Consider the following 15,958-nt stretch of genomic DNA (forward strand, 5'->3'; position numbering starts at 1 on the left):
GCTGTGGTAAACTCAGCAACAAAAATAATATGTAAGACACAATAAATTCAAAAATTTCATGGCCTAAAATCCTTATACCAAACTGCATAATATATGGTATAATTTATACAGAATTATAGAATGCACAAATAAATTAGTAACAGACGGGTCAGAATAATTGTTATTGGGAGCAAGGAGAAGAAAGGATAGGCTTGGAAACAGTGCTGTTCTCTATCTTGATTGCATTTGTGCTTCTCTGGTTTATGTATCTGTGAAAAATCCATATTGGTCCACTTTAGATCTGTGTCTTCACCTAACATGTACAAATATCTGTATTTACTTAGAAATGTTAGGAAATCATCAGATGAACTGGTGATTGGAAAAATGGAGATATTTTTAAGTACATGTATAATATAATGAACTTGGTAAAATGTGGGTTTTTTTTTGTTTGTTTGTTTTTCAAAACAGGGTTTCTCTGTGGCTTTGGAGCCTGTCCTGGAACTAGCTCTGTAGACCAGGCTGGTCTTGAACTCACAGAGATCCGCCTGCCTCTGCCTCCCGAGTGCTGGGATTAAAGGCGTGCGCCACCATTGCCCGGCCAACTTGGTAAAATGTTAACTGCAAAATCTAACCACTAGGTATGGGTGTTGTTATTCTAAATGCTAAGTACATGAGCAGTTTTATGTAACACTTTTGCTTCTATATGTTCAAATATTTTCATCTTACACCAAGAAGAAAAATACGCGAGAAATCATACAAGTAGTTTTCCCCTTATACCAAAATTTTATGATGTATTCAAAAATGACAAAACTTCACAAGTTTTCTGGTAAGATGTATTAAGTAAGCTGTAGATGCAGTTTTCCCATCTACCAAAACCTTATGATACACCAATAAGTGACAAAACCTGGCCAGTTTTCCAGTAAGGTGTATTGAATAGTTTTCTGTACTATAATTTCAAGAAATTGAGTACAATGAAATAATCTTTCTAAAGAACAGGATGACAAGATACCATTTCACAAACAGATCCAACATATTGGTACACTTCTGTGGTGACACAGCACGGCACATTTCCAATCTTTATTTCATGGCGTAAAATTAAGAAAATCACTTCCAGCCAGCCTTTAACCCCAGCACCCAGAAGGCAGAGGCAGGCGGATCTCTGTGAGTTCGAGGCCACCTGGTCTACAAGAGCTAGTTCCAGGACAGGCTCCAAAGCGACAGAGAAACCCTGTCTGGAAAAAAACAATAAATAAAATTTAAAAAAAGGTACTTCTTTACTCACCAGGTCATTAGCTTGATCTATTGTTAAAACATTGTTGTTTATTCTATTACCAACTTCAATATGTGCATCAGCTAATGATGATATAAACTGTTTACATTCATTCTGCATTCTTGTGAATGGAACAGCAATTTCATCATAATACAAATGTTCTGAAAGGATATCAAGTAAACGTGGCTGCACAGCTAGGGTAACAGCTTTACACTCCTAAAATACAATAGATAACAAGATTCAGGGAAAATATAGAAATATAATGGTAGAGACGTTTAAATCTTGAATTTAGACAACCAAAGACTTCATTGCCACTGATTTTGAATCTATAGTCTGTTACCTTTCAGAACAGTTATTTACACAAAGAAAAAATATTACATCAAAACTGCTCTGAAAATTTAATATGACTACAGGACATGCACATGTAACCACTATAACTGCATTTAATTTTCAACCTGATTATTCTTAGTGTACTCTGAATGTATTCAAAATATGCATATAAATAAATGAGCAAATAAACAAACAAACAAACAAACAAATAGAGCAGACATTTAGAAGTATATTACTATAAACACCAGTCAGAAAACAATCTGGCATGCACTAAAAATATTATTCAAAATTTGATATTAGATATCTTTAAAGGTTCAACCACAGCTTCACATGCTGTACTGTAAAAATGGATATAATTTAAAAGCTACTTACCTGCCCCCAAATTTAACTAACCCTTCCCACTTTCTCTGGTTGTTGCCTGCCCCAACAAGAGGGGGAATGGCCTCAGTGGTGAGCCATGAGGGGTTCTGTGGGATCTGGGTGATCAGCCTGGGCTTCACAGAGTAAATCCAGAGAAGCTCTGTGAGGGTCCAGAAACCGAACTGTCAACACTTGCTGCTGAGTCTGAGAGGCACAAAAACACAGCATCACTGCCTCTCCAGCACATGGAGTCCTGACAACAAAACAGATAAGCTTTGCTTCTTTCCAGAGGCAAAGTAGGGTCTCAATTGCAATAAAGCATGGTTCAATTACTTTTCGACACAGCTTTGACAAACTGCTAAGAGGCAGTAACAAGCAACTCTCACAGCAAGTGCAGACAGTTAAATTTCCAGAAATAAATCTTACATAAAATCATACATCTTATAGAAGTTTAAAGTTAAAGAGACTAGAAGGGAAGTTGGCTCATCTAGAAATGAAGATTTGAGTTTAAATGTAGAGATCTCTTTTCTTGTGACCAAAACTTCTGCCTTTGTTATTATCCATACAGATAGAGCTCCAAAAACACAACTGACTGAAAATGTGCTGCCTGAAAGTAATGACCAACTGGATTACACAGTCAGGCGCTGGCTTGCTTCTTTTTATACACACAGAAGTCTTTTTTTTTTGTTTGTTTTTTTTTTTTTGTTTTTCAAGACAGGGTTTCTCTGTGGTTTTGGAGCCTGTCCTGGAACTAGCTCTTGTAGACCAGGCTGGTCTTGAACTCACAGAGATCCACTTGCCTCTGCCTCCCGAGTGCTGGGATTAAAGGCGTGCGCCACCACCGCCCGGCTTACACAAAGAAGTCTTAACAGGGAGCTTTGTAACAGACTGTAGGGATGGACAGATACTATATGAACACAGCATAGTAGTCTCAGGTACGAATGGGGTGCTAAAAAAAAGTTAAACAGATGACAAATAATGTTCAATATGATATGGAATACTTTCCCATAACTGCTAGATTTTCATAAAGAAATTGCTTCTACTTTTATATCGTAAGTTGTAAATAGTCCTAAATGCTAATGGAAATTGGTTTTACTAAATCTGCCTTCATTACTTTAGGAATATATCTTACCTTTTGTAAAGCGGCCCATTCACATATCACTAATGCAACACTAATTCTCTGTAAAGCAGATTTGGAGTTCAAATGGAATAGAAGTAACTGGCCAAGGGATTCTGCTGGTTTAATTTCTTGGTTTACCATATTTACACCTGGATCACAAATACAGCAACAAAGTGCTCCTAACAACCTAAAAGAGAGGGAAAGACCATACTATAAAAATTACTTGAAGAAAAATTTCTTACTAAAGTTATAAATTTCCCCATAAAACTATAACTTATCTTCTAGCTTATTTTCATGAAGACAGGAGATAGTTCATTTTTGTTTTTGATACAGGTCTAACATAATTCAGGTTGGTCTTGCACTCTCTACATCACTGAGGATAACTCTGAATCCCTGCTCCCTCCCTCACCTCTGCAGGGACAATGTGGGTGTGCACCACCACACTGTTTAGGTGCTATCTGGGGTCGAATCCAGAGCTGGGGACATGCTAAACATTCTACTAAGAAAAATACACCCCAATCACCTATTTAAAATAAAAAAAAAAAAAAAAATTAAAAAAAAAACAAAAAACAGGGCTTCTCTGTGTAACAGCCCTGGCTGTTCTGGAACTCTCTTTGCAGACCAGGCTGGCCTTGTACTCATAGAAACCCACCTACCTCTCAAGTGTTGGGATTAAAAGCATGGGCTACCACCACCCAACCACCTATTTTTAAAGCTTCAAAAACTTAAAAATGTTTATTTGCTTTAATTTTTCTTAGGTAACTAGTATAAAGGAAGAACAACTGACAGACATGAAAAAAAATCTTTTGGTTAAATGTTATAGCTATTAGCCACAATCTTCAAACTATGATACTTGACACTTGATGAATACTCACTTAGCTGCCATCATCCTGGCCCTCATAACTACAAAATCCCTCGTAGCCGGGTCTTCCATGACGGTGTCTGCACCTGCAATGTACTCCTGAAGCACTTCCTTATTCTGGATTTGGCCTTGCCGTATCTTACCACCTGTTTTTTCCTAGAGGAAAAGCAGGAAGGAAAAGCAATAATTAAAGATTAATCAAAAAATTTTTTTGGAAACAACAAAGCCAGTAAAATGTAGTTCTTTTCAAAAATTTCTAAGGGCTTGCACACGCCTTTAATACCAGCACTCAGGAGGCAGATGCAGGCGAATCTCCATGAGTTCGAAGCCAGCCTGGTGTACAAGAGTTAGTTCCAGGACAGGCTTCAGAGCTACACAGAGAAACCCTGTCTCAGAAAAACAAAAACAAAACAAAACAAATTCTAAGGATGCCAGAAGGTGGTGGTGCACTCCTTTCATCCCAGCACTTGGGAGGCAGAGGTAGACAGGTCCTGAATTTGAGGCCAGCCTGGTCTAAAAGAGATAGTTCCAGGATAGGCTCCAAAACTAAAGAGAAACCCTGTCTCGAAAAACAAACAAACAAAAAAAACTAAGGACTAATAATTACTATTCAGTTTGTTGGTCTTAATAAAGAATTGAATCTGCCTAATGTTAATGAAGGCACCCTTAGAATTAAGCAATAAATACAAATTTCTCAAACAGCTACTACATTGGTAGTAATGAGGTGAACACAGAAACCCCTTAGGTCTCTTTATACTTACCTTGGCTTTAGCTTTTACTTCTAGTAGCATATTTAAATCAATAGGTAAATGAGAAGGCTGCATCATTAAGCAAAGCCAAGCGCCCATCCATGGGCAAGCAGCTGCTACCACATACTGAACTGAAGCCTTGCTCAACAGTTCCATCCAAACCTATGAAGTGAAAAGGAGAATAGAAAACAAATTTTTCCATTAAGTCCTAACAAAATCTAAAACACACTTTTAGGGAAAAGGAACTAGGGGGAATACAATATAGCACGAGATTCATTTGAAAAGTCAACATAAGAGATTCACTTTGAAATACTGATTTGGTTGATAGGTTTCTACACTACATGAAATATGCAAAGAAAAGTTTTTGGCTTTGTTGTTTTTTAATATCCTGGAGGCCACAAAGATGACTCAATGAGTAAGGTCACATGCCACCACACTTAACAATCTGAGTTCAGTTTCCAGAACCTACATGGTGAAAGGAGAGAACCAACTCCTAAAATGCTGTCCCCTGTCCTACACACCACACCCAAAAATAGAAGTTGTGTTTTTTTAAGACTAAATTGATTTTTATGTGTGTATTTTATGTGTGTTTGCCTGCATATATGTATATGTACATGTGTGACCGGTAGCCATGAAGGTCAGAGAAAGTTATCATATCTCCTAGAACTAAGTGACAGATGATTAGGAGCTGCCATGCCGGTGCTGGGAATCAAATCTGATCTTCTGCAACAAGTGCTCTCAACCACTGAGCCAATCTCCATCCCAGTAAAAAAGGTTTTAAAAAAGGAATGTAAGAGCCAGGCACAGGTGGTGCAGGCCTTTAATCCCAGCACTCAGAAGGGAGAGGCAGGTGAGTCTCTGTGAGTTCAAGGCCAGCCTGGTCTCAAGAGGAGGTTCAAAGACAGCCAGAGCTGTTACACAGAGAAACTCTATATCGAAAAACCTAAAAGAACAAAAACAAAAAAGGAATGTAGGAGTTGGGCATGGTGGTACACACCTATGAAGCCCGCAGGAGGACTAAGCAGAAGGATTAGGGTTCAGGGTCAGCCTGAGGCACACAGATCTACTGAACAAATAAACAACAAAAACCGAGAGAATATTTGATAGTTTATAAAAGACTTTATAAATTAAATATGCCAAGCCAGGGATACTCAAAATATCTGAAAGCCCAGGATTGAGAGACGAAAGCAAGAGGACCAGGAGTTTGAAGCCAACCCAAGCTACATAGCAAGCTAAGCCCAGCCTTAGTTATGTGAGACCTTGTCTCAGATATTCCAATAAACTCCCCACACAAAAGAAACTGGATACCTCTGACCTCCACAGAAATTCCCTCTCCTCTTCTCACTCTCTCCCCACCCCACCCCACTATTAAAAAGAAAATACTCTTTTTAAAAAGTAAAATATTAGCTTAATAGGACATATAAAAAGAAGAATCAGGCAGGGTGGTGGTGGCTCATGCCTTTAATACCAGGACTCTAGAGACAGAGGCAGGCAATCTCTCTGAGTTCGAGGCCAGCCTACAGGCTCCAAAACTACAGCAAAACCCTGTCTCAAAAAAACAAAGAACAAGGGGCTCAGTGGTTAAGAGCACTGACTGCTCTTCCTAAGAAGAGGACTGGGGTTCAATTCCCAGCACCCACATGGCAGCTCACCACTGCCTGAAGATCCAGTTACAGGGGATCTGATACCTTCACACCAGTGCACATAAAATAAAGTTAAATAAACCATAAAAAATATAAAACAAAACAAACAAAATACATAAATAAATGAAAGAAGAATCAAAGAAACATAACTAACCAGAATTTACGTCATATTCTATAAGGAGTCTAGTCTTCTGACCATCTGGTAGATTACTGGACTCTTCAAATATCTTAGTTGGTTTAATTCATTAAAATCCCTCACCAATAGCATAGTAATTTTTTTATTTATATTTGCAAATTTATTAAGATAAGAAATACAGATTCATCATGTACCTTATGAATAAGATCCAGAATTTCCTGGCTGCTTTCTAAAACACAAAACTGAAAAATGTGTCGCAGCATATCAGACAGGATGGGGATAAGCCAAGATGAAGAGTTCTGAAAACAAAAACATAATCAAATTTATGACATGTAGTTCCTTGACATTAATTTACATGAACAAAAAGTCAAATAACACAAACGTTATCACGAAAAGACCAAATGGCTTTATCAGAAAGAGTCAACTGGTGATAAATTTTTGTAAGACTTAAGAGGCAACAAGTACCACATCATTATTGCAATGGCTTAAAAATTCCACAATCCTATAATCACAGGGAAATGGTGTGAAGACCCTGATTTACCCTAACATGAAATCTTTCCCAAGTAAGTAAGAAGTACAGAACCAAGCTGTAAGCAGCAGGGTCATCAGCATACATCACGGCTTTGTCAGGAAACTGGGAAATGTTCAGTTACTGCTGTTGGGCAAAAAGATCAAAACTTAAATTCTACATAACCATCAATAATACAAGGTACTTAGAATAGTCTGACTTTCTTCTCTTACTCTCATCTCAATCACTGGCAATCTAAACAGTTACCTGTAGACAGCAAACTGCAACTCTAAAGGAAGATGTTTGTCCTTTACTAAGAACAAGTAAAATGTGATATGAAGTATATTTGCTGTCTCATGCTACAAATGCAGATAAATACACATTTTAAGTATTCAAATCTGACTGAAAGGACAAATTTCATGGGGAGAGCACAGAGGACTATTCTATGTAATTGTACAAACATGACACAAGCATCTAAGTCCACAGGCTGTAAACACCATGGGCGAACCCTAATGGAAACTATAAACTTGGTTAATACAAATCAACTGACAATAATGATTGCCTTACTTTCCCATATAGGGTGTTCACAGAGGGGATGGTGTATATATTGTGAGATTAAGGTATATGGGAACACTTCAGTTTTCTCTCAAAACTGTTCTAAGAAATCTGGGCATTGTGGCATACACCTTTCATCTCAGCATTCCTGAGACAGAGGCAGGCATATCTTTTGAGTTTGAGATCAGCATGGTCTACACAGGGAGTTCCAGGACAGCCAGGTCTGTGTAGAAAAAAGAAAAGAAAAGAAAAGAAAAGAAAAGAAAAGAAAAGAAAAGAAAAGAAAAGAAAAGAAAAGAAAAGAAAAGAAAAAAAGGGGGGGAGAGAAGGGGAATGGTTCCAGGCACATAGATTCAGTGGTAGAATTCTTGCCTTGCAGTGTCAAACCTGGGTTTAGTCCATAGCACTATGACAAAGAAACAAAGAAAAGAAAATGGTCCACATGGTATGTTGCAACGAGACACACACCTACTGGAATGGCCTAAATAAAAACACTTGATAATATTATATATACATTGGCCAGAATGTGGAGTACTGAACGTTGATGAAAAAGCAACATGGCGTGTTTGGAGCCTGTCCTGAAACTAGCTCCTGAAGACCAGGCTGGCCTCAAACCAGAGATCCATCTGCTTCTTGTCTCCCGAGTGCTGGGATTAAAAGCATGCGCCACCACTGAACATATTCTTACAGTAGAGTCTAGTATGTGGGCTCCTAAATATCTGCCCACAGGAAAGAAGTATTTATACATATAAAAACCTGTATTTTATAGAAGCCTTATGTGTATACTACCAAAACTTGAAAGTACCCAAGGTATCCTTTCAATACGTGGATGAATAAATTAGGGTAAAACAAAACAATAGGAGTATAAGATACCCTTAAAAATATAAGCTATCAAGACATGAGACACACAAAGGAAACTTGAATACATATTATGAAGTAATAACAAGGTTTCAAACTGATGACTCCAACTACATGACATATGCAAAACTCTGGAGACAGTGAAAAACACGTGATTCTGAGAGGCTGGAAGGCTGGAAAATGAGAAGAACAAAGGCAACTTTGAGGGCAATGAAAACAGCTGTCTATGATACTGATAATGGTGGACACATGTCTTTATACAGTGGACAATAATGTATCTTCTTAGAATCTCCCAATTTTATGGGTAAAACAATAAATTTTTTTTTTGAGTAAACAGAAGAGCTCTAACGAGGTGATACACTGTTACAGCGACCTTACCCACCAAGCTACTGCGCAATTACTCAAACGTGACAGCTGCGTGAGAGACTGACAAAGGAACAGTGATCAGGAACTCGGACACCAGGCTCATTTTCTCACTCTGTGCTTAAGCTCATTTCACATTCAGAAGTTGAACGCAATTCAGTAGGTACATAATTCATTTTCTTTTTATGTCAAATTTAGGTTAAAGCTGAAAGAGCGGTGTAATCTATGTAAATTTGGGAAAGTTTCTTAATTTTTTTATCATTAGTTCTCTCATTTGCAAAATATAAAAAGCAGTAGCCATCTCCTGTAAAGTGCTAGTCAGTTCCAAGCATAAAATGAATCGCAATAATATTTCAAAGTATTGTTACTTTTTTTTTTTTTTAAGTTTTTGTTTTTGAGACAGGGTTTATCTATGTAACAACCCTGACTGTCCTAGAACTCGCTTTGTAAACCAGGCTAGCCTCAAACTTACTGAGATCCAAATTCGACTGACCCAAATTTCAATTCTAGTACTCAGGAGGCAGAGGCAGACAAATATCTCTCAGCTGGCACCCAGCCTAGTTAACATAATGAGTTCCAGGGCAGCCAAGCCCATACAGTAAACACCTGTCTGGGGGAAGGGGGGGAGAGTGTGTGTGCATGCATGCATGCATACATACATACGTATGTATGTATACACACATATATAATTACATATATAAATATATAAACAAATGACTGGCTCAAACAATAACATCTTATTGGTATTTTTTCCTGACATAGTTTCTTCAATCTCCAGAATTATTTCAAAAATAGGAATGTAAACAGGACTCGTCAGCTCACACTAACAGGACCTGAAGGAATGCTGTGGGAATCCCAGTATGTGACTAATAAATTATACAATCCTTGAAAACGCATGCTCTTGTGACAGCAATTTTTAAGCAAAGGCAAGTTGGGAATCCAGTCGTTAAGGAATTTTACTTCAGTGCTTCAAATGCAGCCTTCATAACCTGGGATGGTTTCTGCCAATCATCTACCAACCATAAATAAAGACTAACATGCCTCCTATAGGAAGGAATTATTCAATCCCTAACTCATTTAACAAATATTCAATATCTCCTATTTATTAAGCATTTCTCCATGTTCTGAATATAACACTGAAACAAAATTATAAAATATTTCTAATCTCATATTGATGATGTTCTTAGGTTTATATGGTTATTATAAACCTACTATGCCCAAGCATTCTGATTTTTTGATAGCTAGCAATGAGGAGGCAATGATCTGCTCTGTTTTATAAAATTAACTTACAAAAGTTCTAAGGGTGTATTTATAGCTATCAGTTCTTACCTGGTCCTGTGTTGACAACAATGTAAAGAGAGTTTCCAGTGCTGCTCTTCGGACTGAAGATATAGTGTGATGTAAAAATGGCCAGACACGTGGAACTAGAACTGTGAGTGACTGCTGAATACTGCAAAGGAAACACAAAGGAGTCCCATTCATTCTCAGTTAAACTCCATAAATAAGTTATCTAGTATCACTGGTGATGTTAACATGGCTTTTTAATAAATAAAAGATGATCTGATTTTCATGAGTATTCACTTAACACTTACTCAAAAATATTATTGTAAAACCAAAAGACAGAAAATACCGCCAATAAAGGGTAAAGTTTTAATAATAGGTTTCTCAATGTCACTAATGCTTTAATTAACCTCATTAAGTTAGAACTTTCCAATATATCTGCAATTGTAACTTTGTTCTTCCCCAAAAAATGAAAAATGTATCCTAGCTACAAAACTGGGCTCGCATAACTCTTTTCCATCCCGAGGGCTAATCTCAATGGGTAGCTAATCATTACTTCTATTCATCTTTCAGGCCTTAAACAAGCAAGAGATTAAGAGATAATAGAGTTCTGAAATTTCTTATCCTGGTTTAGCATTTTCTAAATTAGAAAGACTCTCATTTCTTCCTTCTCAGATAAAATTTTAAATGGAGAAACTAAACAAAGTCAAACCTAAGCTAACTTGAATCATAGCTCTTCTGCCACATTCAGGAGCATTTCTAAAAGGTGCTTCAAATTAGGAAATACTTCGTCAGTAGCATTTGAACTACATCCCTGAATAGGAAAAAGGTAGGAACAAAAAAGGACATTTCAGCCAGGTCATGGTGACACCTTTTTTTTTTTTGGTTTTTCGAGACAGGGTTTCTCTGTGGTTTTGGAGCCTGTCCTGGAACTAGCTCTTGTAGACCAGGCTGGACTTGAACTCACAGAGATTCACCTGCCTCTGCCTCCCGAGTGCTGGGATTAAAGGCGGTGACACATGTTTTTAATCCTAGCATTTGGAAGGAGACTCAGGTGGATTTCACTGAGTTTGAGGCCAGCCTGGTCTACAAGAGGACAACCAAGACTGTTATGCAGAAAACTCTGTCTTGAAAAAACAAACAGACAACAGAAGGACACACTAATATCAACACTACCATTCTGTCATCCTCTATGCCCCTCAGAGGATCCTTCAGTGATATTTTCATTACTTGCAAGTATACATAAACTTTACTTTTGCACTCAGTAAATTTAATTTAAACACACACACATGTGGACATGAGTAATTTAGAATACACACAAGCATCATAACAAAGACTTGTTAATAGTGTAATTGTTCAAGCTCCACATGACATGCTACATTTCTTCTTGTATAAGCTGGAAAGTATCTGCCAATTATCACAACATAGGATACAAGTTATCTAATAAGGCCAACTTTGAAATTAAAAAAGGGTGGGGCTGGAGAGATGGCTCAGTGGTTAAGAGCATTGACTGTTCTTCCAGAGGACTTGAGTTCAATTCCCAGCAACCACATGGTGGCTCACAACCATCTGTAATGAGATTTGGCGCCCTCTTCTGGCCTGCAGGCATACATGGAGGCAGAATGTTGTGTACATAATAAATAAATAAATAAAAATCTTAAAAAAAAAAAAGAAAAGAAATTTAAAAAGGGCATAAAACTACATTATTCCACATTGGATTATCAGAAATTTTATTTCATTGCATAGTTTTCTTACATTACCTATGGTTTTTTAATTATTTCATTATTTTATACGCATGGGTGTTCTGCCTGCATGTGTATCTGTACTAACATGCATTCGGTATCCACAGAGACCAGAAGGCAGCACTGGAAGCCCTGGAGCTAGAGTTACAGATGGCTGTGAGTCCTCACATCATCATGTGGCTGCAAGAAATTGGACCTGGGTTCTCTGGAAGAACAACCAGTGCTCCTAACTGCTAAGATCTCTCCAGTTCTATAAAATTTAGCTTTCTAGGTGCCACCTATCAAGGTCCATAGGCTAAACCTATATAGGCTTTTCTTTCCTTCTTTCTTTTTTAGTGAAAGTTTTACTGGAACATGTCCCCTATATACTGTATACTGGCAGTTTTCTGTATAGTAAAATAGTGGAATAGTTTCAGCTAAGATTAATTCACAATCAAAAATGTTCAGTATTTAGGCCTTCAAAGAGATTTACTTAACCTCTAGTTTAAAGAAATTTAAAACCCCTGTGACTATACAGCTTTGGGAGAGCTATAACTTGAACACACCCAATCCCTTTGTGCTGTATTAGTATCAGAAGCTATCAAAAGTGGGAAGCCCCACACGTGTACTACCGCTTCAGCTGCTATCTTCAATTAGATCTATGGGAACTCACTTGATAGCCCACTAAATTCTGCACTAAATACTACTTATTAGCTGATAATATACGAAGAACATGTTTTTCAAATATGTTTGAATTTCACGAAATATTCATACAGCCACTTTAAAATCATAAACGTATAAACATTCACTGAATAAACTCACTAGGCTAAGAACAGCAATTTCCCCATTTGTGAATTTTAAAAAAGCTGTATAAATTTCTTCTGCATTTTTGTGGATACTATTATTAGAAACAATAACAGCATTCTGGCATGTTAAATTTCAAAAATCTGTATTTTGGACCATCACTGGAGATAATATAAACTGACTGCTTTTTTGTTTAGATGATTAGTTTTTGGTTTTTCAAGACAGGATTTTTCAAGAACAGCCCTATGTGTTCTGGAACTCACTTAGACAACCAGTTTAGTCTGGAACTCAGAGAGCTGCCTGCCTCTGCATGCTAGAATTAAAGGCTCTAAAATGACTGATTTTTGTTTGTTTGGATTTTTTCTTGTTTTGTTTTTTTCGAGACAGGGTTTCCTCTGTGTAACAGCTCTGGCTGTCCTGGAACTCGCTTTGTAGATGAGGCTGGCATCGAACAGATTCACTTGTCTCTGTCTCCCAAGTGCTGGAATGAAAGGCATGAGCCACAACCACCCAGCAAAATGACGTTTTTAAAATAAACTATTTTGAGCTATCTATTTTAGATCCACAAGATAATGAACTATAAAACTAATACCCAAGGTAAAGCAAACAACTACTTAAAAAGTTTATTTGTGTGTATGCAGTGCTAGAACACGGGGCTTTGTTCATTAGGCAATCTCCCACTAAGGTCTGATCCTAGCCCCTAAAATAACGTTTCTTGTCCCAAATTTCTAGTAGTTAGAATAAAGAAGGGAAAAAACTTCCTAGAAAAAGTGGTGTCCTCAATATACAGCACTGTTCTTAAAGCTGCTAGAAGTCTAAGTTTAATCATCTGGAAAGACATAGAAAGGCTTATTATTCTATCAAACTACTAAGAAATAATTACCTGCATTGCTGGACCTGAGGGTAAGTTAACATTGATGAAAGAAGAGTCATAATACTATTTGTTGAAGCTGTTAGATCATCTAATTCCAGGAGAGAATCCCATAAGGTATTTATAATGGAGGGTACCTGTAAGATCAGTTTTTAAGAAAAGTTATTGACTTCACACAACAAATTCTTAAATCCTGCCAAATTATATCCAAAGGGTAACTGACGAGTCAATAGGATATATAACCTCGATGCATTTGGACAGTGTCAGTTTTAAGTAGTATCAAGGAGAAGACACTATTTGCATTAACAATTCTCTACCTCCTTTAATGTCATTAGGGTCTACTTTTCTCACTTCCTCCTACCCAGAGGTTTACTGGGCAGGATAGCTTCAGGGAATTTTAAGTGATATAAACAATCATGAAAATACATGTTTAGTTTTTGAGCTCACAAAATAACGCTGGCTGCCCTTTTAACTTCATATTCTGGATTTGATGAAATGGAACTGTAGCTAAAATTTAACAGTCTCTTAAAAATGAGATCAAGTTAAAATGTTAAAAAACAAAATAAAAATTAAAACTTGATATCTCTAAACATAAAGGGTAAATTTAGGAAGAAATAGCTGTTTCTTTTTCAAGGAACTTCTGTTTATTATGTACATAAAGGGAATTAGATAATACACAACTCACTGTTCCCAAAGACAACACACAATCAAGCGTGCATGTGCCTTGTTAGAAACAAGAGAATTTCTATAAAAGGTGTAGGAGATAAAATAACAAGAACTCAATGTTTTTCCTACTATTCCATACCCAAATGTAAACATGCACTATAGGAAAAAATGCTGAAAAATCTTTAATATACCTTTTGTGTCTGAAGGTAGACAAGGTTTTCTACCACAGGCACTAAGGATGCTGCCGCAACAGCTCTGACATCGTCATCAAGGTCCTGGAGTCCTTCAATTATTCGAGTTAAAACTTTAGGCAATAAAGTATTAATTACATCCTGCAAAATAGTACACCAAAACAGGCTAATTTTCTATGGAATAATTACTGTGTTCAAACATCTCTATTAACTTTGAACAAATATTTAAAATATTTTTGTATTTGAAAAGAAACAAACAAAAAAAAATAAGTTAGCAGAAGCTTACATAAATAATACCACTAGAGAAAGATTCCAATACTTTATTAAAAGCTTTATTAAATACTTCATTAAAGCTATCAAGTACTGGGGCTGGAGAGATGGCTCAGTGGGTAAGAGCACTAACTGCTCTTCCAGAGGACCCGGCTTCTATTCCCAGCACATACAGGGCAGCTCACAACTGTCTGGAACTCCAGTTCCAAGGATTCAACATCCTCTCCTCTCCTTACATAGGCACACATGTAGGCAAAACACCAATACACATAAAATAAAAAATAAATTAATTTTTAAAAAAAGCTATCAAGCACTAAAGGCTGGTCATGATGGCACACACCTATAATCCCAATATCTGTGAGTTCTACACCAGCCAGGACTATATAATAAGACCATATGAAAAAAAGATTATTAGCTACATGGTGCTGGTGCATGCCTTTAATCCCAGCACTCAGAAGGCAGAGGAAGCAGATCTCTGTGAGTTTGAGACCAGTCTGGGCTACACAGAGAAACCCAGTCGAAGAAGAAAAGAAAGAAGAAAGGAGGAAGGAGGAAAAGAAAAGAAAGGATTAAAAGAGCGATAACTGCAGAAAAATAGAGAGACTTGGAAACCACTATATTGAGCAAACTAAGTCTGACTCTGATAGACATCTTTTTTTCTGTGACACTTTCTCAAGAAGGCATGACAACACACACCTATAATCTCTGAACCCAAGGGGCAGAAGCGGAACTACCTCTGCAATTCTGAGGCCCGCCTGGGTCTATATAGCAAGGTCCAGGCCAGGTGGAGCTACATACCTAGATCATAAAACAAAGGAACAAACAAGCAATCAAGCATACACTCATCACAACAAAACACCTATGACTAAAAAATCCATGCACTTTCCAAACTGAGTTATTTACCTGACGAACTGCCAAAGCATATTTTATTCCCAGCAAACCACCATGTCTAACTTCCCACTGTTCTTGGGTCAGTAATTTCAGTAGCACATCCACTGTCTTATGAACTCCTGTTTCGTTCATGTGCTTTAGAACCACACCTAATGTTTGAGCACAAGTTTCACGAACGGGTGCTACAACCTAGAGAACAGAAAGAAGTTACATATGCAGAAAAGGTACTTATGTAGAATTTACAATCTAGGCAAAGCTTCACTCAGGTGATACTTACTTCATCAGAAACAAAGTCTCCAAATCTGTCCAAGGCAAAAACACAAAGGAGTCTAATGACTAAGTCCTCCAACCACTCTTGATGCTGCTGAATCATCTATTAAGATACAATCATTTTTAATAACAGGTAAAAATCAACTCTGTACTAGGGGATAATAGAAGTGTTAGAGTCAGGCAGTGGTGGCACACCCGGAGGCAGGCAGACCTCTTTGAGTTTGAGGCCAGCATGGTCTACAAGAGCTACTTCCAGGACA

The 15,958-nt window shown here is 37.4% G+C and overlaps 1 protein-coding gene across 2 annotated transcripts in view; it reads right to left on the minus strand.

The window, feature by feature from the left end:
- Btaf1 (B-TFIID TATA-box binding protein associated factor 1) overlaps positions 1 to 15,958 on the minus strand; it is a 94,736-nt gene that overhangs the window by 39,077 nt on the left and 39,701 nt on the right. For both annotated transcript variants that reach the window (XM_057777644.1, XM_057777645.1), the window contains exons 10-19: positions 15,706 to 15,801; positions 15,441 to 15,617; positions 14,268 to 14,408; positions 13,423 to 13,547; positions 10,063 to 10,183; positions 6,644 to 6,748; positions 4,683 to 4,832; positions 3,935 to 4,077; positions 3,072 to 3,246; positions 1,262 to 1,465 (exon numbers count right to left, since the gene is read on the minus strand). In XM_057777644.1, coding sequence (XP_057633627.1) covers positions 1,262 to 1,465; positions 3,072 to 3,246; positions 3,935 to 4,077; positions 4,683 to 4,832; positions 6,644 to 6,748; positions 10,063 to 10,183; positions 13,423 to 13,547; positions 14,268 to 14,408; positions 15,441 to 15,617; positions 15,706 to 15,801 — 1,437 coding nt within the window. The remainder of the gene's footprint in view (positions 1 to 1,261; positions 1,466 to 3,071; positions 3,247 to 3,934; positions 4,078 to 4,682; positions 4,833 to 6,643; positions 6,749 to 10,062; positions 10,184 to 13,422; positions 13,548 to 14,267; positions 14,409 to 15,440; positions 15,618 to 15,705; positions 15,802 to 15,958) is intronic.

The sequence above is a fragment of the Chionomys nivalis genome, chromosome 8, assembly GCF_950005125.1.
Source record: "Chionomys nivalis chromosome 8, mChiNiv1.1, whole genome shotgun sequence".
Taxonomy (NCBI): Eukaryota; Metazoa; Chordata; class Mammalia; order Rodentia; family Cricetidae; genus Chionomys; species Chionomys nivalis.